This window comes from Oryctolagus cuniculus, chromosome 14 (assembly GCF_964237555.1).
Source record: "Oryctolagus cuniculus chromosome 14, mOryCun1.1, whole genome shotgun sequence".
In the NCBI taxonomy this organism is placed as follows: Eukaryota; Metazoa; Chordata; class Mammalia; order Lagomorpha; family Leporidae; genus Oryctolagus; species Oryctolagus cuniculus.
The window spans coordinates 31,476,059-31,503,586 of NC_091445.1; the positions used below are offsets into that span (position 1 = coordinate 31,476,059).

Here is a 27,528-nt window from a genome sequence, read left to right on the forward strand (position 1 = left end):
TTAAGTGCAGAGTGATAGTAGCCAGCACTGTGGCTCACCGGGTTAATGCCCTGTCCTGAAGTGCTGGCATCCCATGTGGGTGCCGGTTCTAATCCCGGCTGCTCTTCTTTTGGTCCAGCTCTCTGCTATGGCCTGGGATAGCAGTAGAAGATGGCCCAAGTCCTTGGGCCTCTGCACCCATGTGGGAGACCTGGAAGAAGCTCCTGGCTCCTGGATTCGGATTGGTGCAGCTGCGGCAGTTGCGGCTACCTGGGGAGTGAACCAACAGTTGGAAGACCTCTCTTTCTGTCTCTACCTCTCTCTGTAACTCTGCCTGTCAAATAAAAAAAATAATTCTTAAAAAAAAAGTGCAGAGTGATAGAGAGACAAAGATGGAGATAGATGGAGGTGTACTTCTGGGGCCAGTGTTGTGGCGTAGCAGGTAAAGCTGCCGCCTAACGTGCAGGAATCCCATATGGCCCCGGGTTTGAGTCCTGGCTGCTCCACTTCCAATCCAGCTCTCTGTTATGGTCTGTGAAGGCAGCAGAAGATGTTCCTGGTCCTTGGGCCCCTGCACCCACATGGGAAGACCCTGAAGAAGCTCTTAGCTCCTGACTTTGGATCGGTGCAGCTCCTACTGTTGCAGCCAATTGGGGAGTGAACTAGCAGATAGAAGACCTCTCTCTCTGCCTCTCCTCTCTCTATGTAACTCTGACTTTCAAATAAAATAAATAAATGTTTAAAAAAAAGCTATACTTTCTTTATATCTAATATTACTGACACTACTTCTGTTGACCACTTACGTGTAAAACAAGAATTTTAAAATATTTGTTAATTGATAATTTAATGTCTGCAGCTCATCTCTTTTTGGGAAGAAAAGAGAATAAAATTTTGGTAACTTGATTCATTATTTCTCTCTCTCTCTCTCTCTCTCTCTCTCTCTCTCTTTTTAAAGGATTTATTTATTTGAGAGTCAGAATTACAGAGAGAGAGGGAGAGGTAGAGAGAGCTTCCATTTGCTAGTTCACTCCCAAATGGCCTCAACAGCCATGGCTGACCCAGGCCTGAGCCAGGAATTTCTTCCAGGTCTCCCACATGGTTGTGGGAGCCCAAAGACTTGGGCCATCTTCTGTTGCTTTCCCAGTACATAAGCAGGGAACTGGATTGGAAGTGGAGCAGCCAGGACTCAAACTGTTGCCCATATAGGATGCTGGTGCTGCAGATAATGGCTTAACCCACTATGCCACAGTGCTGTTCCACCTCTTTTTTTTTTTTTAATTTTATTTATTTGAAAATCAGAATTAAAGAGCAAGAGGGAGAAACAGAGAGAGATATTTCCCTTTTTAAATTGTGAAACAGTGATGTATTTATTTCTAGAAACATTTTATTTTTGATCACAAAAGAATAGTGCACCCACAAAAAATCACATTTAAGAATTTTGAAAATCTTTTGAAATCCAGGTAAAAACAATATTTTTATGATAAATTAATAATATTATTTCATAGGCAACTCAGAATTTCAAAGTGTTCTAAAATTAAAAAAATCTCAAACCAGTAATATTTTTTTCTTGGGGCATAGGAAAATGTGTGCTATGTGTATCTCTGTTCAAGTGGTCCCCTTGTTTTCATTTTCATTTTAATTTTTAACAGATTCCATATGATTTGTAGATGCAAGTCTAAGGACACAATGACATTCCCATCCTCCCTCTTTCCTTCTACTCTTCTACCTTTTTTTCTTAGTTTTGTGATAACATATTTTAAATGTACATTACAGTAAAAAGACTTATTACTTCACCAAATAAGAAATTTAACAAGTAAAAAGCAAAAAAGACCCGTTTAGTGGGAATATAGACAATGGCTATAAACAATAATTGAGTGTATAGATAACCATTTCACCCATATAAAGTTTTTTCGTCAACTAGTCATTCATAATTTCTTTCAATGAAATACAACCAATGACAATGTAACATCTAAATATTTCAAAATAGTGGGGTACTATAAGTATATAGCCTCATTTCTCCATCTTGAGAACAAATGTCCTGTTTTTTCCCCCCGAAGATTATTTGAAAGGTTTAAAAAGATAAAATAGCACAGTAGATGGAAGGAGTGGTCAGATTTGGGGGCAGAATGGGACTGAGCTGAAGGAGCCAATCGAGGGGAACGTGACGCTTACAGAGAGAAGAGAACAGGACATGGAGAGGGGATGGGATGTAGCAGAGCGAGCAGCAGCAGGACCGTCTTTCAGAAGGTAGAGAGAGGGAGGTAAACATCTCCCAGGATCCCAACAGTAATTCTTCATTTTCTCTCAGATTTTCAAATCGGCCACCCTTGTGTTAACCAAGTTCCTCTGGAGCTGGATCAACAAAGGGGTCCTCTTTGGACGTGAGCAGATCACAGGCTGCTGGGGCTGAAGGGACTGTGAGGGCCTTTAATTCAGCCCTTTAATGTTTGACAGGAGAAGACTACTGAGGTTAGGGGACTCACTTCTGAAGGACGGGAGTGATCAGCAGTTACCTTTCTGGCTATTTTCTTCCTCAGAGAGCTAGAAACATGACCTTTATGTCTGAGAAGAACAGTAGTAATTGAGGAACACTGAGTTTAGGAAGGTGGAGGAAAAAGTTTTGGGAAAGAAAGCATAACGTAATTTCTTTTCTGGCCTTATTTGTGTTTAGATATTTAGACAAACTTTAATTGCATTTTTTTTATTTGACAGGTAGAGTTATAGATAGTGAGAGAGAGAGAGAGAGAGAGAGAGAGAGAGAGAGAGAGAGAAAGGTCTTCCTTCTGTTGGTTCACTCTCCTAATGGCCACTACGGCTGGTGCGCTGCGCCGATCCGAAGCCAGGAGCCGGGTGCTTCCTCCCGGTCTCCTATGCAGGTGCAGGGCCCAAGCACTTGGGCCATCCTCCACTGCCTTCCCGGGCCACAGCAGAGAGCTGGACTGGAAGAGGAGCAACCGGGACTAGTATCCGGTGCCCCAACCGGAACTAGAGCCTGGGGTGCCGGCACCGCAGGCGAGGATTAGCCAAGTGAGCCATGGCGCCGGCCAAACTTTAATTGTATTTTAAAGGTTTTTTTAATTGAATTGAGAGGCAGAGTTACAGAGCGCAGTATAGACAGAATCTTTCATCCTCTGGTTCCCTCCCTAAATGGGCACAATGACTAGGGCTGGGCCAGGTTGAAGTCAGGAGCCAGGAGTTCTATCTGGGTCTCCCACATAGGTGGCAGGGGCGCAAGCACTCGCCCCATCTTCTGCTGCTTTCCTGAGTGCATTGGTGGAGAGCTGGATTGAAAGTGGAGCACTGCTCTTTGAACCAGCTCTCATATAGGATACTGGCATTGCAGGTGGCAGCTTAACCCATTGTACCGCACAGTAGCCTCTAGACTTAAAAGTTTAAGCAGTAATATTACTATTACTATTAAGTATTAATATTAGCACTAATTATAATTATCAATATTAAGTATTAATACTATTAATTAAAATTAATAATCTAATATTACTATAAGACTGGTGGCAGTCTTCTGACATCCATCAATGACTGAGCTATTGCATCTCAGCATATTTGGTACCAGTCTTTAGAAATGAACTATTGAATTTGACTATTTTGATTTAACTTAAAAATTATTTTTATTTTATTTATTTATTGTGTATTATTTTGTCTACAACTATTTTTATTTGGATTCATTTTGGTTATTATATTTGTATATCATAATCTGATAATCTGCAATACAGTACTTGAAATGAGAGGCTTAAAACTGTCAACTGTTTGTTAGAAAAGCTTTAACTAGGCCGGCACCGCAGCTCACTAGGCTAATCTTCCACCTGCGGCGCCGGCACCCCGGGTTCTAGTCCTGGTTGGGGCGCCGGTTCCGTCCCGGTTGCTCCTCTTCCAGGCCAGCTCTCTGCTGTGGCCCGGGAAGAAGTGGAGGATGGCCCAGGTTCTTGGGCCCTGCACCTGCATGGGAGCCCAGGAGGAAGCACCTGGCTTCTGGCTTCGGATTGGCGCAGCGCGCTGGCCGTAGCAGCCATTTAGGGGGTGAACCAACAGTAAAGGAAGACCTTTCTCTCTGTCTCTCTCTCTCACTCTCTAACTCTGACCAAAAAAAAAAAAAAAAAAAAAAAAAAAAAAAAAAAAAAAAAGCTTTAACTAAATAGAGGAAGTGAAATTCTGCTGAAATTGAAGGACATACTTAACTCAGAAGGCCCATCTGCTGCTGACTGCCAGGTGACAGCCCCTTCGGTTCTCCAGAAAGCTTCATCAAAGAGCACGTGCAGTCCTGGGTACCATGACATGAGCTGTGCGAGATGATGTAGAGAAGGAGACTGTTCAGTTTCTGTTATATCTGCAGGGAAGTGTTTATTTGCTTTAAAATTTGAGATCAGAGATAGGGAGAAGGGAGAGGGAGAGCCATTCCATCCACTCGTGTACCACCCCACCCCCATGCTTGAAACAGCCAGGACTGGGCTGGACCAAAGCTGGGAGCCAGGAACTCAATCCAAGTCTCCCATGCTGAAGCAGGAACACAATTACTCGAGTCTTCATTGCTGTCTCCCAGGGACTGCATTAGCAGGAAGCTGGAGTCAGGACCTGTAACTGGAAATTGAACCCAGGTGCTCCAACGTGGGATGGGATCATCCTAACTGGGATTTTAACTGCTAGGCTAAATGTCCAAGAAGAAACAATTTTTAAATGCTGTAAGAAGATTTTAAGGAACATGATTATCACAATGAGTTATAGAATTGATGGAGTTTCATATATGTAACCAGTCTTTGAAAGTTATTATGATGTCATCATGAAGTATTTGAGTATCTCAAGGCCATTTTACTCAGATATGGTACTGTTGGTGTGTTTTTCCCCTGATTCTTGTGCTTGGATTCATTAAGTTTCTTGGATTTTTTAAAAAATTTTTATTGTGATTTGAAAAATGTCAGCCATTATTTCTTCAGATGCTTTTTCCTGTTTCCTTAGAGGCTTCCAATTCATACAGTTTTTTTTAAACTTTCCTATTGTAATATTTTAGTAAAAAATGTGTGTATTTATAGTTACTACCTGATGTTTTCATGCGTATGTACATTGAAATGATTACCACGATCAAGCTAATTGACAAGTCTATCACCTCACAGTTTCTGATAGGAACACTGAAGATCTACTCTCATAGCAGATTTCAAGTATACATTATCATTAGCTATAGTTATGCTGTGCATTAGGCCTTTAGAACTTATTCATACTGTGTAACTGGAACTCCAATTCCTTTCACCATTATTTGCCCATTTCCTTCATGCCTTAGTCCTTAACAACCACCTTTCTATTGTATGAGCTTGACTTTTTCAGATTCCACATGTAAGTAAGATCATGCAGTATTGATCTTTCTGTGCCTGACCTTTTCACTTGGCATAATATCCTCTAGATTTATCTGACATTGTAAAAAAGCAGGCTCTCTTTTTATGGCTGAATAGTATTCTGTTGCCTACCACAGTTTCTGTATCCGTTTATCAATGATGGACACTTAGGTTGTTTCTATTTCTTGACTATTACAAGTAATGCTGCAGTGAAAATGAGAGTACAGATATATTTTTGATATTGATTTAATTTCCTTTGAATAAATACCTGGAAGAGGAATTACTAGGTCCTATGGCAGTCCTAGTTTTAATTTATTGAGGAGCCTTCGTACTATTTTCCACAATGGCTATCTTCTTTTCCTACAAACAGTATATATTTCCCTTTTCTGCACATTCTTGCCAATATTTGCTGTCATTTGTCTTTTTGATAATGGGCCTTCTAGCAGGTGTAAGGTGATATCTTGCTGTGGTTTTGATGTGCATTTACCCGCTGGTTTATGATGTTGAGCACCTTTTTTTAGGGTCTGTTGGTCATTTGTCTGTATTCATTGGAAAAATATCTATTTAGAGTTTTTATACATTTTTTAAATTGGGCTATTTGTTTTTGTGCTGTTAGGTTATATGAATTATTTATATATTTTGGATTTAGCCCTTTACCAGACAGACATATGGTTTATAAATATTTTATCTCAACTGTAGGTTGCCTTTTTATGTTGTTATCTCCTTTGTTATATAGTTCTTTAGTTTGATATAACTTCATTTATTTATTTCTGCTTTTGTTGCCTTTCCTTTTGATCACCCATCTGTAAAATCATGCCAAGTCCACTGTCAACGAGCTTTTTCCTGTTTTCTTCTGGAAGTTTCATGGATTCAGGTCTTACATTTAGGACTTTAATCCATTTTGAGGTAATTTCTGTGTAAGGGTTGAATTTCTTTCTCTTGCATGTGGATATCCAGTTTCCCCTGTTACTTATTGAAGAGGTCATCCATTCCCTCTTGTGTATTTTTGGCACCTTTGTCAAAGATGAATTGACCAAATATTTAACATTTTTAAAAACTTAATACAACTAATAGGAATTATCTAATACAAATGTTAACTTTCTCTATTTTTTTGAAGTCTTGGCTACTTATGATTCATCAGACGGAACAACTTAGTAGGATAATGAAGACCCATGCAGAAGACCTGAACTCTGGACCCTTGCACAGGCTCACCATGATGATCAAGGACAAACAGCAGGTGAAGAAAAGTTACCTCAGTGTTCATCAGCAGATAGAGGCAGAGATGATCAAGGTGTGTCTTTCTGCATTGGAGTAACTATTTTTTAAACTCACTGCAATATTTTGTCATTATTTCCTGCAAATAAAGGTTTGATGTCTCTAGCAAGTGATATTATATTTTATTGAGTATGAAACATTACTCATTCTATGATACATTGTGAAATATATAATCCTAAGAAAGAAATAAAATATTGCCACTTAAACTATGGAAAAAATTATTGAAATAGCTGTTTAGCCTTTTAAAGATATAGCATGTAAAAATATGCATAAATAAAAAAACCAAAATATAGGCAAAAATAAGTTAATTTAGGTCTTCCTAACTTATCTTCATATTCAGATTCTGTTGATAACCCTTTGAAAGTATTTTTATTATGGAAATTAATTAAGTGTACAGAAGAACAGAGTTGAACTCCCATCTCTGTGACACCCATATAGACTCCATTTGTATTCTCCCATCCACATTTTCTTCTACACTGTATCATTTTAATGAAAATCCAAGATATCTTTTATCCATAAATATTTTGTTACTGTTAAAAAGGAGTTTTCTTAAAAAGGATAACCACACTACCATTAATCTTACAGTAATAATGATTCCTTAATATTATTGAATACCATATGTTCAAATGATAGTTTTTCAAATGTTTTTATAGGTGATTTGCTTGAATCAGGATGCAAATATGGTCTACATTTTGCTATTGAATGACAATTCCCTTTTAATCTGTAGGTTCTCCTTTTTGTCCCTTTCTTAAAAATTGGCATTTGCTTGTAGAAGATTCTGGGTAATTTGTTCCATAGAATTAAATTTCCTTTCTTTCGGATTTTGTTGTTAGCATTGCATGATGTAATTTCACATATTTCTTCATTTTCCATTTTTCCTATAAACTAGAAGTTAGGTCTAGAGACTTGATAAGATTCTGATTGTTAATTTTGGGCAAAATTACATCATAGATAGTGGTTTAGACTTCCTGTTTCATTCAGGAGTTGTATAATGCCTGCTTTATCTTTTTGTGATGTTAAACTTGACTAAAAGATTCCAGTGTTGTCAGCCTGATCAGTCTATTAAAAGAGTTTCCTATTGGGCTTTTATCTAATAGTTATAGAAATGATTGATTTTCATTGTTTTAGATCCATTGTTTTATTGGAGTTTATACAATTGCAATATTTTACTTCTATCATTTTCTAATAACAATTGTTAGCTGACATTTTCCTATAAGGAACTCTCTATATCACCTATTTGGTTGCCTTAAAATACAGTTTATATAGGAAATGATAGACAAATGCTTGCTTTTCCCATATAATTTGTCAGCTTTCAGAATAATGACTTGTTTTTTAAGCAACTTAAAAACCTAAAAGCAAGTTTTATCTTGAAAGAATGATTTGAAATCATATTTATATCAGCTGTTAATAATTGTATGTAGTTATTCAACCTCTGTGCAATCAAGACCTTTGTGGTACAGAATTTCTTTAAAGAAGACTTCTGTAATTCTTTTCCAATTTGCTGATTCCTCTTATCTAGGTTTTGATGCTGTAATTTTCTTACTCTTAGAAGGTATATGTACTAGTCAGCTTTTGATTACTTTACCTAAAATTCCTGAAAGGAGTTTCTTGAGAAGGAAAAGGCTTATTTTGGCTTACATTGTGGAGGTTCACAGTCAGGACTTGGCAGCCCCATTAGTCGGGTGTTTGGTGGAGCGTGGTTATAGGGGAGCAGGTGCAGAGGAACAAGCATATGGTGAGCCATGAAACAGAGAGATGCTAGGCCAAACTCTGCTTTAGTAACCAACATTCTCCTGAGAACTACTTTCTGAAGGAAAGTCCCCAGTGACCTAGAGACCTCCCCTGACCCTACTCCTAGCCACCATAATTAGATCAAATCTTCAACCAAATTTATCAACAATTAGCAGAAGACTTTGAATTTTAATTATCTACATGAGTTTGAGGATCCATGTCCTGTTCAAGCCATAGAAATATATTAGAAGATTTCCAGATAACATCTTGAAATCATATTTTTCCTCAAATTGTATTTAACTGGCTTGGAGTTGCAATTTGCTTAGTTATTGCATAGAAATCATAAACAAATTCATGCATGCTTGCAGTGAGCACTGTTGTGACATGGCCAACAATGATTGTTCCTATAAATGGAATGCATCCTTTTTTTCAGAGATTTTTAAGAAATGCATTTTTTTTTTTTTTTGACAGGCAGAGTGGACAGTGAGAGAGAGAGACAGAGAGAAAGGTCTTCCTTTTGCCATTGGTTCACCCTCCAATGGCTGCCACGGCTGGTGTGCTGCGGCCGGCGCACCGCGCTGATCCGAAGGCAGGAGCCAGGTGCTTCTCCTGGTCTCCCATGGGGTGCAGGGCCCAAGCACTTGGGCCATCCTCCACTGCCTTCCCGGGCCACAGCAGAGAGCTGGACTGGAAGAGGAGCAACCAGGAAAGAATCTGGCGCCCCGACCGGGACTAGAACCCAGTGTGCCGGCACCGCTAGGTGGAGGATTAGCTTATTGAGTTGCGGCGCCGACCAAGAAATGCATTTTAAGATTGGTGAAATGTGATAACTCAAAGTTACTTTGTTTAATTAAAAGAAATATTTTAGCTAGTGTTTTTAATTGCGCAAAATATTTTTATGCACTAAGAAATTTAGTGTTCTTTTAATTTTAGAGGATGACCATGTTATTATTGATTGCTTTTCTTTTTAAAAGGCTGTTTTTTAATAATTAAAAGTTATTTTGTATAATTAAAATAAATAATTGATTGTTTTTTCTGGCTGTAGAATGATTTCCATATATTGTAAATTAATTTGTTGATATTTCAATTTTAGATAATGACATTCTTTTGATATTCTCTTCCTTTTAATAAGCTTGCCTGTTTTTGTATCCTATTGAATTTTTTACTGACTTTAATTTTTAAATTTATTGTTTATAATTGTATGTTAAAAAGCAACTGTTATCTACAAATAGTAAAATATAAATCAGTCTTTTCAAATTTAAGTTCTTGAACAATTTAAATTTAAACACTTAAGAAATTTGTTCATTTTGTTTCTTTTCATAGGTTACAAAAACAGAATTGGAGAAATTGAAATCCAACTACAGACAATTAATTAAAGAAATGAATTCTGCCAAAGAAAAATATAAAGAAGCTTTAGCTAAAGGTATGGCAAAGTTATGAAAAGAATTTACTTTAGAGATTTTTATTCTTACCATTTGAAAAAATTTTATAAGCAGTGGAATGATTCCATTTAGAATAATTCACCTATAAAATAAACCAACATAGACCAATTGTCAAACTGTATAATTTTACTGATTTTTTGTTCTTTTGAATGATTGAGAGTATTTTTGAGTAATTTATACCAAATGGAGTTGCATAGCATTTGTAATAGAATGCCACGAAATGCTTTAAACTTTTTCTCTAGTGTCAGATTTACTTATTTAATTACAGAGCACGACAAAGACAAGATTACTTAAAGCATCATTGTGTCCTTACCTTAATTTTTTGTGTCTATATTCCTCATGTTTCATAAGAAGTTTTTGAAGTAAATGGAAAGAAAATCATGCTATTTATATTTTATATAGATTTATGACTAGAATTCTTATTAAGTACTTAAGTAATTTTCTGTCTTAAATTTTTAAATATTAGATTTCAGTAGAGGTTAGGCGTAGAGTAAACACATAACTTCTTTAACTGTTGCTATCATTGAGCAGTATGTTCCTGGCATTTAAATGTGTCTAAACAATCTTCATATTTAGACTTTCTAGAAATTGTAAAAATCGAGGATTTTTTGTTTATTTTTAAGTTGAAAAGTTTTTTAAAACAAAAGCTTTATTAGAAACTGTTTTCGTTTTGTTCTTTGAATCTTTTTTTAGATATTTTTCTTTGTCTTTTATGTTATATCTTTTCACTGTTTTACGGATACAAATGAAGCAAACAACTTCTTCATTTTGCATTATATTGTACAATGAACATACTGTTGTTATTCTCAGCAGATCAGAAGTGACACCAATTTGGGTACATTTCTTCTTCCCTCTATCCCTTTCTGCCTGCCTCCCTTTTCACTTCCCCCCTCTTTTCTTTTCTTTCTTTCTTTTTTTTTTTTTTTTTTTAAGATTGATTTATTTATTTGAAAGTCAGAGTTACACAGAGAGAAGGAGAGGCAGAAGAGAGTGAGAGAAAGGTCTTCCATCCGCTGGTTCATTCCCCAGCTGGCTGCATTGACTGGAGATGCGCTGATCTGAAGCCAGGAGCTTCTTCTGGGTCTCCTTCACGGGTGCAGGTGCCCAAGGACTTGGGTCATCTTCTACTGCTTTCCCAGGCCATAGCAGAGCTGGATTGGAAGTGGAGCAGCCGGGACTCTATCTGTCGCCCATATGGGATGCTGGCACTGCAGGCAGTGGCTTTAACTGCTATGCCACAGCGCCGGCCCCTCCCCCCTCTTTTCTTTCTCTGCTCTGTCCCTCCTTCTCTCCATCTTTCCCCAACACCTGCTTTGTGTGTGTGTCTCCTTCTCTGTGCCTCTCACCCCCCGTTACTGCAAGTTTCTGCTTCTTGTAGTAACTTCTATTGCTTTTTTAGGGATGATGAATCCATGTTCATAGTTTGCTATTTTTCTTGTATTTCAACCAGTAGTTTGACATTAAAGTCTGTTTATTAAAATAGATGTGTCTTTTAAAATGCTTTTTAATTAAATTATCTTTAGTATTTTAGTGAAGCAAAGTAAAAATGACAGTTGAAAATCTATTTTTCATATCTTAATTATAATAAATAATAAGATTATATTTAGAAAAATTGTCTCTTTTAAAGAGTTTTTTAGGTAATGAAAGATTTACTGAGCACTTGTTCTGATTAAGTTATTGAGATTCAAGGCAGTATTTCCTAGGCATTCAAGGAACTTATATTATATCTGACACTTTACTTGAGAACTCCAAGTCTCACTATAGTTCAAAGTTTAACTTTTTATACAAGTGCTCCTTTTGCTAAATCATCTAATTTGGAAATAGTTTTATATGTTAAATATTACTTCTTAATATATCAAAGTTGTCAATATTATAAATTTCATTATTTCATGCCTGGCTAAGACTCTAAAGTTACTTCAAGTACGTTATGGATATCCATATCTCAGAACAAGTGGACTTTGTTCAACTATAGTAATTAGTCTATGCCTGTGTATTTCACACTAGATTTGTGTCTGTCAGAGAATAATTAGTAAGAAAAAGGGATAACATAATTACTTTCAATACTTTGAAATATATTTTTAATATTAGTTTATTTTTATTTAAAAATAAAATACAATTTGGATGTCATAATAAAGTTTTAAGTAGCTATTATACATGATGATTATATTATGAAAGCTGATTCATGGATAATAATTGTTCTTTTTACTTTTAATCTAAGATGAAACACTGCTTAGTGTTATGTTAACAGTAGGAAGGCAACAAGAGACTCTGAAGACCGTACTTTTAAGTGGTTTTAAGAAGTGAATTATTTGACTGAATGTGCTTTACTAAAGTGTGTGAGCTTATACGCATCTTTCTAAAGGTATCAGTAATAGTATTTTCCTATTTTTAGAAGCTTAGTTTCTCTGATTAGGTCCTATAGTTAATGTGAATGCATATACAGCTATTTTACACGAGACATAAATAAATTTTTCTTTTATAATCAGAAGTATGTTTATACTAATATATAAATTAAAAGGTAAAAATTTTTACTTTTGAGAAGTTTATTTTGTTTTAAAGATCTCTTGTGGGTGAGAAGTGAAGGGTTGGGCCTCCCAGACGTCAGATGAAGAAAGTGGTTTGGGGTAAGCCAAAAATGAAAAGAATCCTGTGCAAGTTGAACTTAAAGGGACTAAGTTAACATAGATGGAAAAGAGAAGAATTGAGCAAGTTGGTCCAGTCAACTGCTTGAAGGCTAGTTCTGGGATACTGCTCTGAGTGAGAAGGGAATGGAGAGTACCTGTAAAATAAAGGTATTCTTCCAAAAACCACAGTGCAGTTATCACATCTAAGGAAAGTAACAGTGATTCTCCACTATCATCTAATATCCAGTCTAATTTCTAATCTTCCCAGTCGTCCCAGAAATGTCCCATAGCCTTTGTTTTCTGATCTTCATCATCTTTTTGTTGTTTTGAACCAGATTATGATCAAAGTCAGTGAACCACATTTGATTGTTGTGTCTTTTTTCTTAAGATTTATTTTTATTTATTTGAAAGACATAGGAAAACAGATAAAGGGAAAGAGAGGGAGAAAGGAGAGAGAAAGGGAGAGAGAGAGAGGGAGAGGAAGAGAGAAAGAGGGAGGGAGGGAGGGAGGGAGGGGGAGAGAGAGAGAGAGAGAGAGAGAAAGAGAAATATCTTCCTTCTACTAGTTTTTTCCTCAAATGGTCATGACTGTCAGGCTGGGCCAGGCTGAAGCCAGGTGCCAGGAACTCCATCTGGATTTCCCCCATGGCTGGTAGGGATCCATGTACTTGGGCCATCTTCCACTGCCTTCTAGGCACATTAGCAGCAGAGATGGATTGTAAGCGAATCACTGGGACTTGAACTGGCTCTCTGATACAGGACGCTGGCATTGCAGGTGACTTAACTGCTGTGCCACAAAACCAGCTGTGTTGTGCCTCTTTAGATTCTTTTTTTTTTTTTTCCTGATAACTTGTGAGGCAGAGACATAGTGAGCTACCATCTACTAGTGTACTCCTCAAATGCCTGTGACAATTTAGACTGGCACTGTGAACTCAATTCAGGTCTCCTCTGTGGTTGTCAGGAACCTGACTAGCTGAGCCATCACCTGCTGCTTCCCAGGGTCTGCATTGGCAGGAAGCAGGAGTCAGGAGCTGGATCTAGGTATCAAAACAAAGGCCCTCTGATACAGGCTGTGATTTTTAAAATTTGAGATTCTATATACGAAATATTATATGTAATAATATATAATTATATATATTAGGCTACTTGTAATTGTCTTACAATCTAATGATACTATCTTCATTTTTTCTTTGTCCTTTTTTTTTTTCATTTTGGTTAGTTTTTCTGGCTGTGTCTGTAAGTTTACTAACCTTTTGTTCTATAATATATAGTTTGCCTTTAATTACAACCCGTGAATTTTTGTCTCAGGCAGTGTAGGTTTTGCCTCCTGTGATTTGGGTCTTTTCTTAAATCATCTATATGTCTCTCTAAACTTTTTGAACATATGAGGGCACTTCAAAAAGTTTGTGGGGCCAGTGCTGTGGTATAGCGAGTTAAGCTGCTCACAGTGCCAGCATCCTATATGGGTCGGATTGAGTCCTGGTTGCTCATGGATTGAGTCCTGGTTGCTTACTTCCGATCCGGCTCCCTGCTAATGTGCTTGGGAAAGCAGTGGAAAAGGGCCCAACTCCTTGGGCTTCTGCCACTCACGTGGGAGACTCAGAAGAAGCTCCTGGCTCTTGACTTCTGCCTGGCTCAGCCCTGGCTATTGCTGCCATTTTGGGAGTGAACCAGTGGGTGGAAGATCTCTCTGTCTCTCCTTCTATCTATAACTCTGCCTTTCAAATGCATAATAAAATACACCTTTTTTGGGAAAAGATTTATTTATTTATTTGAAAGGCAGAGTTATAGAGAGGCAGAGGCAGAGAGAGAGAGAGGGAGAAGTCTTCCATCTGTCTTCCATCTTCTGGTTCGCTCCCGAAATGGCTGCAACAGCTGGAGCTGGGCTGATCTGAATCCAGGAGCCAGGAACTTCTTCCAGTTCTCCCACGAGGGTGCAGGAGCCCATGCACTTGAGCCATCTCTACTGCTTTCCTAGGCCATAAGCAGATAGCTAGATCAGAAGTGGATTAGCCAGATCTCAAACTGGCACCCATGTTGGATGCCGGCACTGTAGGCAGTGGCTTTACACACTATGCTACAGTGCCAGCCCCGATAAAATAAGTCTTAAAAAAAAGTTTATGGAAAATGGAATTAAAAGATAGGTTTATTTTGGTGCAAAACATTTGAAATCCTTACATAGGTTTTTTTTTTTTTTGTAATATGCATTTTTTGTGGACTTTTTGAAGACTCCTATATGAGTCGATTAAGAAGTTTTTTACACCAAAGTAAACTTACCTTTTAATTCCGTTCTCCGTGAACTTCTTTTTAAAAATTTATTTTATTTTATATGCAAGGCAGTTACAGAGAGTTAGAGGCAGAGAGAGAGAGAGAGAGAGAGAAGAAGAAGAAGGAGGAGGAGGAGGAGAAGGAGGAGGAGGGGGAGGGAGGAGGGGGAGGAGGGAGGGAGATACGTTCCATCCACTGGTTCACTCCCCAGATGGCTGCAATGGCAGGAGCTGCGCTGATCTGAAGCCAGGAGCCAGGAGCTTCTTTCAGGTCACCCATGTGGATGCAGGGGCCCAAGCACTTCTGCCATCTTCCACTGCTTTTCCAGGCCATAGTAGAGAGCTGGATCAGAAGTGGAGCAGCCGGGACTCGAACTGGCATCCATATGGGATACTGGTGTTACAGATGGAAGCTTAGCCTACTATGCCACAGTGCCGGTCCCTTCCCATACACTTTAAAGAAAAGGAGATTTATTTACTTATTTGAAAGATGGAGTTACAGAGAGAGGGAGAGACAAAGAGAAAGAGATCTTCCATCTATTGGTTCACTTCCCACATTGCTGCAGTAGCTGAGGGCCAGGGCTAAGGACTAGGCTGAAGCCACAGGAACTCCTTCCTAGTCTCCCATGTGCTGTCAGGGGCCCAAGTACTTGGACCATCTTCTGCTGACTCCCAAGGTTCATTAGGAGGAAGCTGGATCAGAAGTGGAGTAACCAGGACTTGAACTCCAAATCTAGAGTCGCAAGTGGTACCTTAACTCCATGCACCACAGCATCAGCTCCTCCACATACTTTTTGAAATACCCTTTCCATAACAATGTTATAATGGCTGCTTTGATGTTCTTGTCAGCTAATGGTAACATCTGTTAGTCATTTTCAATTGGTTAATTTTACCTTCAGTTTTGGTTAGATTTTCTTTGTATTCTTGATAATTTTTGATGGACTATCAGATGTTATGAATTTTACCTTATGCAGACTAGGTGTTATTAATATTTAAAAAAAATTTACTAGAGAACCTTCCCATCTGCTGGTTTATTCCTAAAATACCCTCAAAGGCTGGGCCTGGGCCTGGGCTGAAACCAGGAGCAGAAGCTCAGATGGAAGTCTTCCATGTGGATGGCAGCAACCCAGTTACTTAAGCCATCATCACTGCCTTCCAGATACTGCATTAGCCAGAAGCTGGAGTCAGGAACTGGAGCTGGGGAATCTAATCGTTGGACCTTCTTATTAACATTTAACATGTTGTTAACATACAACACTTGCCTCTCTGCTACATTTTTAAAGCTATAAGACTTTTAGTCAAGGAGAAAATATAGAATGTTTTCTTGATTTACCACAGGGACAACAGTAAAATTACATTTTTGTTTGTGATATTGTTGCATTTTTAAAATATTATTAGTACCTTTTGTGTTTTCTCTCAGAAATTCATGATTTTTTACTTTTCTCTCTATAATATCAATAAAAGTACTTTCTTTCTATATGTATGTTCTGTTATGTATATCAATTTAAGAATTTCAGTTGAGGTGCACTTTAATTTTCTTTTCTAGAAACTCAATAATTAAAGTCTTTATTATAATTTGATAATTCTTTACAGTGCATGATTTTTCAAAGGAGTCTAGGTTTACCAATGTACAAAGTAGTTTTGTTTGTTTTTTTTTTTTTAAATATTTATTTATTTATTTGAAAGTCAGAGTTACATAGAGAGAGAGGTCCTCCTCACTCCCCAGATGGCCTCAACGGCCGGAGCTGAGCCGATCCAAAGCCAGGAGCTTCTTCCAGGTCTCCCACGTGGTTGCAGGGGCCCAAGGAACTGGGTCATCTTCCATTGCTTTCCCAGGCCACAGCAGAGAGCTGGATCAGAAGTGGAGCAGCCAGGTCTCGAACCAGCGCCCATATGGGATGCCAGCACTGCAGGTGATGGCTTTACCTGCTATGCTTCAGCGCCGGCCCCATGAAGTAGCTTTAATTATTTTTTGTGTTTGTGTTATTTTTGTCTTTTGAGCTCATGTGGAGTAAAAATTTTCATTTGAAACTTGAAAGATTATGTTACCTATATTTTGAGTTGATATACTATTTAATTTTCTCTTAGAAAATATTAACATTTTAAAGATTTTTTAAAAAAGATTTATTTATTTATTTGAAAGAGTTACAGAGAGAGGGAGAGAAGGAGAGAGAGAGAGAGAGAGAGAGAGAGAGAGAGAGAGAGAGAGAGATCTTCTGTGTGTTGGTTTATTCTGCAAGTGGCTGCAATGGCCAGGGCTGAGCCAGGTGGAAGACAGGAGCCAGAAGCTTCATTCAGGCTTCTCATGTGGGTGGAAGAGGTCCAAGCATTTGGGTCATCTTCTGCTACTTTTCCCAGGACATTAGCAGGGAGTTGTTTCAGAAGTAGAGCTTCTAGGACTCTAACTGGTGGTATGTGGAGTGCCAGTGTCACTGGAGACAGCTTAACCCCCTGCCAAGAGATGCTTCTGGGTCTCCCACATGGATGCAGGGGCCCAAACACTTGGGCCATCCTCTTCTGCCTTCCCAGGACATTAAGCATGGAGCTGTATCAGAAGTGGAACAGCCAGGACCCAAACCAAAACCCATATGAGATTCTGGCAAAGCAGATGGCAGCTTAACTTGCTGTGCTACAGCACTAGTCTCTATTTAAAAGTTTTCATTAACATGTAGTATGTGAACATGTTTATGGGGTTTGGACACACACATTTTTATTTTATTTATTTTTTTATTTAGTAAATATAAATTTACAAAGTACAGTTTATGGGTTACAATGGCTCCCCCCCCCCATAATTTCCCTCCCACTCGCACCCCTCCCATCTCCTGCTCCCTCTCGCATTCCATTCACATCAAGATTCATTTTCAATTATCTTTATATACAGAAGATCGATTTAGTATATATTAAGTAAAGATTTCATCAGTTTGCACCCACACAGAAACACAAAGTGTAAAATACTGTTTTAGTATTAGTTAAAGCATTACTTCACATTGGACAACACATTAAGGACAGATCCCACATGAGGAGTAAGTACACATTGACTCCTATTGCTGACTTAACAATTTGACACTCTTGTTTATGGCATCAGTAATCTCCCTAGGCTCTAGTCATGAGTTGCCAAGGTTATGGAAGCCTTTTGAGTTCGCCGACTTTGATCTTATTCTGACAGGGTCATAGCCAAAGTGGAGGTTCTCTCCTCCCTTCAGAGAAAGGCACCTCCTTCTTTGATGGCCCCGTTCTTTACACTGGGATCTCACTTGCAGAGATCTTTCATTTAGGTCTTCTTCTTCTTCTTCTTTTTTTTTTTTTTTTCCAGAGTGTCTTGGCTTTCATGCCTAAAATACTCTCATGGGCTCTTCAGCCAGATCTGAATGCCTTAAGGGCTGATTCTGAGGCCAGAGTGCTATTTAGGACATCGGCCATTTTATGAGTCTGCTGGACACACACATTTTTAAATGCATGATGGATTGATTAAAGAAAGTTAAAACTGAGTCTGTGTGACTTTCATGTCCAGATCTTGTTAGTTTTGTTTCTTTCTCTGAAGAACATGAGTGAAATCATACTTTATTAGCATTAATGAACAAAAGGCTGTTAACCTATATTTTAGAATGTTACGGGAGTAAATTCTGTTCTTCTTGAGTTATTCATTTCCAGATATTTTGAGCTCACTATTTTACCCACTTGATCATGTTGCAGAAAATATGTCATCTTCACTTACATACCTACACATTGTTCCTTGTATATATACCATGTAGCATGCTTTTCTGAAGTGAAAACAAATTTAGAGAATAAGTGTAATGCATGCTCATTTTATAAAATATAAGCAATACCGTATTGAATCATATGGTACTGAATTAAGTGAATTTAGATATGATTTTGCTTTGAAGTTTTACAGTTTACTTGAAAGATATACTGAAGAATTAGAAAAAAATGTTCAAAATAATTTCCTCTTAGTTCTGTATTCTGATGTAGTCTACCTAACTGATTTTGTATGGCTAGAAGTACACTAGGGTTTTTATTTACCAAGTCTCAAAATACCCACCCATAGTACTTGTAGGACCTTCTCTTACATGAGAATGAATCTGAACACTTCAGTGTTACCACACAGGGTATTCAGGAAAAAGAAACAAAATAGGAGGAGCACCTTCACATTGCACATACCCAGAGCAATCAGACTGAAGAAGCTTGGAAGGAGCTCTCTGTCCCCTCTTCTTCTGCAGGAGTGGAAACAATTTGTCTTATCCATTCTTTCTCTAGTAGAAACAGAAAAGTGTTAAGGGATTGCCAACTCCCTGATAAATTACAATCCCTCACTTACCCCAAGAAGGCAAAGTAAGAGGGTACCTACTGCTAGAACTATGGGGAGCAGCTTTAAGTCTCATTCAAAAGTAAATTTTTCTGTAATTGAGAAGTAGATTTTCTTAAATTGCCTCTTCATGCATTATGCATAGTTATGTGATATTTTATAGCCAATTAAAATTGATTAGATTCTTGGAGTTGTCTTTTTAGAGTACTTTAATTATGAAAACCAGTTTGAAATGAGTCCAGCCGTGAGACAGATGGTTAAATTTATGTTTAAATAAATCCAAAATTAAAAAAAATGAATAAGGCTTTTTAACAGCTCTTTTAGTTGAATTTCTCAGTTTGAATTAACCAACTTTGCCAACTGTCCTTCTTTTCATTTTTTTAAGATTTACTTATTTATTTGAAAGGCACAGTTGAGAGAGAGAGAGAGAAAGAGAGAGAGAGATCTTCCAACTGCTGGTTCACTCTTTAGATGGCTGCACCAGCCAAGGCTGGACCAGGCTGAAGCCAGGAGTCAAGAGCTTAATCCAGGTCTTCCACATGGGTGGCATGGGTCCAAACGCTTGGACAATTTTCTGTTAACTTTTCCCAGGCCATTAGCAGGGAGTTGGATTTGAAATGGAGCAGCTGGAAAATGAACTGGCACTCATGTGGCATGCCAGCATTGCAGGTGGAAATTTTACCTGCTATGCCACAACACTTGCCCTTCTCTTTCTTATTTAATAATATCTATATCTTGTAAATTTAAACATGTAAACAAAAAAATTTAAACATCACAGTCATATGTGGGTAATGATGGAGGTTGCTTATAAAAATTCTGGAATTCAAATTCATATGGAGGAAATGCATTTTGGATACAGTAGTTGCTAAAGTCAGAGTTTAAGCCATGTTTGTTGGTTATCAGTTTTATTAAATTACCAGAAAGCGAGAGGCTTTTTTCATCTTTTGGTTCTACTCATTCATACATTATGTATAACAGCTAACTTATGGCATAATTGCTTTTCACTGCAGGGAGCTTAATATGATGAGAACTTTACAAGGTCATTATAAGTAATGATACTCTTAGTTATTAATCCTATTTGCAGTGGGTTAAAGCTATGCAGAAATTGGAGAGGCAGTGAAAATAATCTCATTAGATGCTGAAATATATAGAATGAAATTTGGTATATGACTCATTTATATTATTTGTATCAATTCTTAAAAAAAACACAATAATTTGATTTGTCCCTCCTTGCTTAGTGTTGTTAACAATCAAACAGAGTTCTGCACACAAAGAAATACAAAGAGGTTGTATCCTTTTGCTGATTTTCTTCTGTATTTTATAGGTGATCTTTTTAGCAAAATTAGTATTTAGACTTGGTTACATCAGAAGGTAATATTAGAAATATAAACAGCATGATCTAAACAGAAGATGAAATTATATTCTTTCTGTTAAACTGTTAAAATTTATTGAGTTCTTTATTTGTGCAAGGAACTGTTGAATTAGGGATATTGTGTGTAACAAAACAAAAATTCCTGCTTCCATGAGGCTTTCATTTTAGAGCAGATAATGGCTAATTGGTAAAATAAGTAGACGGAGATCAGACATTTAGCCTAGCTGTTAAGATAGGTCTGGCTGCTGGCTCTAGATTCCTGTTAGTGCAGACCCTGGGAGGCAGCACTGATGGCTCAGGTATTGAGTTCCTGCCACCTACATGGGGGATTTGGGTTGCTTTCTTAGCTTCTGGCTCCTGGCTTTGACTTTATTGCAACCCAGTGATTGGGCATTTGGAGAGCTTCCAATGGTTGGAAGCTAAGCTGTCTCTGTCTCTGTCACTGTCTCTCTGCCTCTGATGTAAATGAATTTAAAAATTATGAAATTGTGAAGCTAGAGTAGCTTAGACAGTTTTTAAGTATGATAAAGAAAAATGATCCAAGATAGGTGATTAACGTGTTGGAAGGAATGATCAGGTAAGTTTTCATGGAGAAAGTCATTTAAATGAAGGGTGAAGGAAGTGTGGGAGTGAACCTGATGATTTTCTGGGCAAACAGTATTCTAGGTAAGGGGAATAACCAGGGGGATAAACATTGATATCAGATCATGTTTGATGTTTTGGAACAGCAAACATGCCTGTGTGTCTGCAAGTGAGGCCCTTAGGGGAAAGGGTTGGAGGTGTGAGATGAAGTCAGAAGAAGAATAATGGTTGGAGGTAGAGGAAGCACAGCTTAGGTAGGGTCTTGATGGTTCTTCTATAATACTTGGTTTTACTCTGAGTAAGATGGGAAGCCATTGGAGGGATTTGAGTCAACTAACTTAATATTGTAATAGGATATTTCTGGAAGCTTCGTTGAAAATGTTTGGGCAGGTAGGGAAAGGATAGAAGTAAGGAGACCAGTTACTTCCCGGATAATATAGTGATCTAGGCAGGTGTTATGCTCGTTGACCTGGGATGGAAGCAGGAAAAGTGATCAGATTATGTATAAATAATTGATTCCTATTATTCATGGACTTTGAGCCCTTAAGTCTTGAATTTCTGCTTCAAGGGGACATAAAGAGTTTAGTTCCTGCAAGCAAGGTCACCTCCACATCTGATGAATGCATAACTCCCTTTTATGTGTGTTTCCATTTATAGACGCTTCAATATATATTGTCAGCTGACATTGAACTCATAACCAACAGTGCTGTAACTCATGACTAAACAAGGCTTATCTAACATATACATTCTTCAGAAGGCATATCACACAGCCTTCTTGAGCGTAGGAACACTGGACAGCACTTCAGCACTATTCTTGGTTGCCATTTTAAAAGCAAAATCACTAAGAAAAAGCACAAAAATGTGAAAAAATTGTCACTAAATCTTTAAACGGACATTTTCTTAGACTATGAAAGCTGAAACGAAAAGGCAAGTATAACTTGCTCATCCTTCAGCTGGGAACCTATGTATTTGGTGAGATTTTTCACATTCAGCACATGGCATGCTTTTAAAGTGACCCGCAAAGCTAGGTATGTGTTGATTTTTGAACTTACAAGTAACTTTTAGCTGGTAGGTGAATTCAGAAATACAGAATCTACAAATAATGAGGATTGATTGTATGTTGAAAGCAGAACCTAGAGGATTTGCTGATGAATTGAATGTACTCTGTGAAGGTAGAAGTCAAAGCTGATTCCACGAGTTTTGGCATGAGCAGCTGGAAAGATGGCAGAGTTATTAACTGAGATGGAGGAAAATGTGGGAGGGAAGATTCTGGAAGTGGCGATGAGGAACTTAATCTTGAGATTCTTAGGAGACACTTCAGTGGAGTTGTCAAGTTTTCACTTAGATCTCTAGTTCTGGAGTTTGAGCAGGAGATCTGGGGTAGAACTAGGGATCTGAAAGTTGTTATTTGTTTATTTTTCAGAGAGAGAGAGGGAGGGAGAGAGAGGGAGAGAATGAAGATGGGGGTAGAGAGAGAGAGGGAGGGGGAGAGGGAGAGGGAGGGAGGGAGAGAGAGAATGAGAGAGAGTGAGAGCAAGAGCCCTCCCATCCATTGCTTCACTTCCCAAACGCGCACAGTGACTGAGGCTGGAACAGGGCTTTAGTCAGGAACTGGGAACTCAATCCAGGTCTCCCACATGGGTGGCTGGGGCCCAGCTGCTGGAGCATGTTTTCCAGGGTCTGAATTAGCTGGAAGCTGGAACCTGAAGTTTAAGGGAAAATCTTACCTGAGACAGGTGTAAGAAGAATGAGAGGGATGAGGCTAGATATAGCTAGCATTGACAGATTTTTCTCAAGAGTTTTGCAGAAAAAGCAAGGAGAGAAATAACTGGAAGAAATGGAATTAAGGTAGGATTGGGGCCTAGCGTTGTGGCGTAGTGGATAAAGCTACTGCCTGGGATGCTGGCATACTGTATGGTCACTGTTTTGTGTCCCAGCTGCTCCACTTTAGATCCAGTTTCCTGATAATGGCCTGGAAAAAGCAGTGGGTGGGCCCCTGCCACCTGCATGGGAGACCAGAAAAAGCTCCCAAGTCCTGGTAAAGAGCAGGAGAGCAGCAGAAACGAAGGAAGAGTCAATGGAGAAATCCTGAGTGGTGACAGAGGGTGAACCTAGTGTCTAAATGAGCAGGATGATCTTAGCTAGGATCAAGGTCAGTTTAGACACTGTAGTAGTCTAAAATAGAAGGCCAAATGTAGAGTCAGATAAGAGGTGAAATATGCTAGTGAGGGCTTGTGAAACTTCTCTTCAGACTCATTTGCTTTATCGTAGTGACTCAGTGGATTCGCTTTTCACACTTACAAGGTTCAAATTTCAAAATCACATGGTAAAGTCCATTAAGTATACAGTGAAAAACTTATCCTCCACAGACAGCTGGTATTATCTGTTTCTGCTAGATAGTCAATGCGTAACATGTAGCTCTTAAGCCACTTCATTAAGGTTATTCATCACCTTACTGGATAGTCTCTTGTGATTGTATCCTACTAGGAGCTTGAGGTCAGTGGCTCATTGTCCATGACAAGTAAATGGTAATCTCTGTACTCTGTCTTTTTTAACCATTGTACGCTTATGTTGTGACAGTTCAATTTTCTTGTCAGGTGTCTTTTAGGAAGAGACTATGACTGTATATCCTTTGTAAAACCTGGGACATCATGGATTCTGAATAAATATTAAAAGATGAATGCCTTTAATTTTGTGTAATTGTTGTTCTTCCAAACACTCGATTAGTCTTCTGTAGAGTGGTAGCTTTTTCTTTTCATATTATTTCTTCTTTGCTTCTTACTCCTTGTAGTAGAAACATACCTGTTTGGAAAAATACATATGAAAACTAATGTTTTTTTTTTTTCTGTACTGGAATGTTAGTATTTTGATGCTTCTAAAAAAACTCCTTAAGAAATTTCATCTCTAGGCTCAATAATGCCAATTCTTTAGACATTTTGAATATTCTGATATTTTTCAGTTTTCATCAGATTTTCACAGATGTTTTTAACTTGTTATTTTGACATTAGTTAGGCCTGTAGTACTATTGAAGTAACACAAAGAATTCCTCCTATACCATTCACCCATATTTCCCAAAGTGTTCATATTTAATGATCTTTGCTTTATCCTCTCCTCTCTGTGTGTAGTATGTATGAACAAATTCATTTAGTTGTGATGTCTTTCAAGTCTTCCTTACGGTGAGAGTAAATAGTCTTTATGTTTCATAAAGTAGGTATTTCTGAAAAGTACTGGACCAATTAATTTGTAGAATATTTCTTGGTTTGCGTTTTAAAAAGCACAATATTTAGGTTATGTATGTTTCATAGGAAGCCATATAGATGACGTTTCTGTTCTTCTCAAGTGCATTCTGTTAGGGAACATGCTATTACTGGATGTTAATTTTATCGTTTATTTCGTTAAGGTGGTAGGTCTCTAATTTTTCCACAGTAAAATTATGGTTTTATTTCCCTTTATAGTTAATAAATATTTTGTAGGGAAAATTTTGACATCATGCAAATGTGGTATTAATCCTCCAGTTTTACCCACTAGTTTTCACGTCTAATTTTCTAATTCCATCATGCTTTTAATGTGTGTATATATATATATATATTTAATGTGTGTATATATATATATATATTTTAATGTAAGAAAGGGCTTTTCTTTCTTTGATTTGCTTTTTAAGTTTATGTATTATTTTACTGTATCAGTGTGAACTCATGGATTCTTATTTTTATTCATGGGTTACAAACTTTTCCTTTTTTTTTTTTTTTTGATTTATATTATTTTTATTTGAAAGCCAGAATTAGAGAGAGAGAGAGAGAGAGAGAGAGAGAGAGAGAGAGAGATATTGATTGATTCCATCCTCTGGTTCCCTCCCTAAATTTCTGTAACTGCTGGGGTTGGGTCAGACTGAAGCCAGGAGCCAGGAGCTGCTTCTGGGTTTTTCAAGTACTTGGAACATCCTCCTTTGGTTTCCTAGGCACATCAGCAGGGAGCTGGATTGAAAGTGGATCAGCCAGGACATGAACCAGTGCCCAGATAGGATACTGCCACTGCGGGCGGTGGCCTAACCTGCAATACAACAGTGCCAGCCCCATCCTATCATTATATACAATTATGTTCAGATTTGGCTGCCAGGAGCCACTGCAAACTTGTTCTTTTGTCTTCTTTTCTAGCTCATCTTATACTTGTCTTGCTCCAATTTCTCCAAGGAGTCCTAGTTCCTTTTACTGGAGAGTCATGTTTAAAAAACAGTATGTGTGCTCTGGGTGTTTACTGCTACTGGAGTGTCTTTGTAGTAGGCCCTTTCAATGGATAGGAATAGGAAATAAGCAAATCTACACACATACTTCTGTGCTTTCTTTCCCAGTATTTTGATTCATCAATATTTATTGTTGTCTGTAATAAGACTAGGGGGTTCACATTGATGCTTCCTATTCCAGCCCAAACCATAAGTTCATTTCATCTTTTCCTATTTACATATTTACAGCTTCTTTCTCTGACAGTGAGAAACCTCGCTTCTGTTATTTATGATGTATTTACTTAATTGCTGCATGCTAGAATACTTGGAAAATAATGTTATTATTGCCAAGTCATGCCTCTGAAAAATGAAGCTTATAAGCTACAGTTTGGTATTTGCTTAGAACATGTTCTTTCCTTTTCTTTTTTTTTTATTTTAGTCTTGAGTTGTAGACAAATGATGTTTTTCATTGTTAACTTGCATTAATTCTTCTCTGCTCCTTTTAGTGTGGTTATATTTTTCACTGGAAGAACAGTTTGACTCATTTGTTTCTCTTATTTCCCATTTAAAAATATTTCACCTCTCTTGCCCTATTAATTTTGTTAAATTCTATGTGAAATTCCAATGGAAACAAAAGTCAGAACTGTAAAAACTGTATACTTAGTGAACTCTGTTTTCTTTATTTCCCTTTCTTGCACAAAGCTACCATTCTTTTATTCTGTTGAGTTTTTGATATTTTTTTCCTTAAAATTTTATGAGTTCTGTATGTTTTACAGTTAATAACCCTTTATTTGTTATGTATGATGAAAATATTTTCTACTAGATTGTCTGTTGTCACCAGGCTTTCTACCCTAAATGATGATATGGTAGCTACTGATACTGCTGTGCATAGTAAACTGTTTTTTGCCTCTGTCCGGGAACCTTGTGTCTTCTGTGAGCATCCATGAAACTGTGGCTTGCAAGTAGGATGAAATCTCATATTCTTCATGATTCTATTTATATGTGTTTTCATTTGATAGTTTCTTTTTTTTTTCATAGTTCACAGTTTCTAAATGTTCTCAGTTTAACTATTTCTCTCTCTGAAATGTTACCTAAGTATATTCACATGTAGAGTGGGCTTTCTTTTTCCTGGTGGTGTTTTTAAATCAATCTTAAGCATGCTGCTGCCTTCTCTTTTCTCCTTATATCCATTATATTCATGTTTCCCCTACCCCACACCTGCCTTCTTCCTTTATTTAGAACTGCCCTTGGTTTTCATGAAGGCTTAGAAAGGGATGGAGGGAAGATCATTAGTAGAGATTTGGGGTTTATTTTTCTATTCATGGTCAAGTTAAAATTTGGACCTTCTGTGCTTATTAGTTATGCTGACTGCATGGATTTTTATTTGTTTTTCTTTTTGTTCTTTGTTATATTCTTAGATGATATATGGGAGTCTGGGAATTACGCTGCTGCCATTGTCCTAGCTACTCTGTATTCCTTTATCCACAGCTTTGCTACACTAATAGAATATAGATTTTTTGGCTTATCATTCTGTTTACAGGTTATTGAAATACTGTTAGGTCAATTTAATGTAGCAATTGCTATATGTAAGGTGATGATTACACTGCAATGAAGAGCTTACTCTTTTTTTTTTTTTGAGAAAAACCAGCAAAAAAGCACTTTATTGCAGTAATAAAACTCATATGTGGAGTAAATATACATTGGAACATTATTCAGCTGTAAAAAATGAATGAAATTCTACCATCTGCATCAAAATGGATGTAACTGGAGTGCAATAATCCAGACACAGAAAGACATATACTGCATGTTCTCTCTTATATTTGGAAGCTAAAATTAAAAAAACAAAAATAAAGAAGAAATGCCTGGTGTATCAGTATTGCTGCAAATATATTTTTGTGAAATTTTCTTTTGCCAGGAAGTTTATTAAAAGTAGGAAGTTATGGGTGTACATATTATTTTTTAAAAAGATTTATTTATTTATTTGAAAAGCTGAGTTACCGAGAGGTAGAGCCAGAGAGAGAGAGAGCGAGTGAGGTCTTCATCCGCTGGTTCACTCTCCGGATGGCTGAAATGGCCGGAACCACGCTGATCTGATGCCAGGATCCAGGAGCTTCTTCTGTATCTCCCACACAGGCACAGGGCCCAAGGACTTGGGCCATCTTCTACTGCTTTCCCAGGGCACTAGCAGGGACCTGGATCAGAGATGGAGCAACTGGAACTTGAACTGTGGCCCATACGGATGCTAGCACTGCAGATGGTGGCTTTACCTGCTACACCACAGCGCTGGCCCCATACCTATTGTATTTTAAAATGTTTCATAAGAACATATGATCACAAAGGTTTTTTTGGGCTTTCCAAATTCTGTGCTTTTTTAGCCTTAACTAGTAACTGAATT

At 37.7% G+C, this 27,528-nt stretch overlaps 1 protein-coding gene and 1 long non-coding RNA gene across 30 annotated transcripts in view; one reads left to right on the forward strand and one right to left on the reverse strand.

Annotated features, from left to right (window-relative positions):
• FER (FER tyrosine kinase) overlaps positions 1-27,528 on the forward strand; it is a 475,696-nt gene that overhangs the window by 101,564 nt on the left and 346,604 nt on the right. For 28 of the 29 annotated variants that reach the window (XR_011381955.1, XR_011381954.1, XR_011381952.1 and 25 more), the window contains 2 exons: positions 6,436-6,609; positions 9,648-9,747. Coding sequence is in view for 24 of the 29 variants with exons in the window: in XM_051853925.2 (XP_051709885.1) it covers positions 6,436-6,609; positions 9,648-9,747 (274 nt within the window). In the remaining 5 variants the exon portion in view is untranslated. Of the gene's footprint in view, positions 1-6,435; positions 6,610-9,647; positions 9,748-11,960; positions 12,129-27,528 lie in introns of those variants that run through there. The other variant, XM_051853927.2, reaches the window with a different exon arrangement.
• LOC138845158 (uncharacterized) overlaps positions 4,109-27,528 on the reverse strand; it is a 56,307-nt gene continuing 32,887 nt past the window's right edge. Inside the window, exons 3-4 of the long non-coding RNA XR_011381957.1 lie at positions 18,816-27,325; positions 4,109-4,274 (exon numbers count right to left, since the gene is read on the reverse strand). This is a non-coding gene — a long non-coding RNA (uncharacterized lncRNA). The remainder of the gene's footprint in view (positions 4,275-18,815; positions 27,326-27,528) is intronic.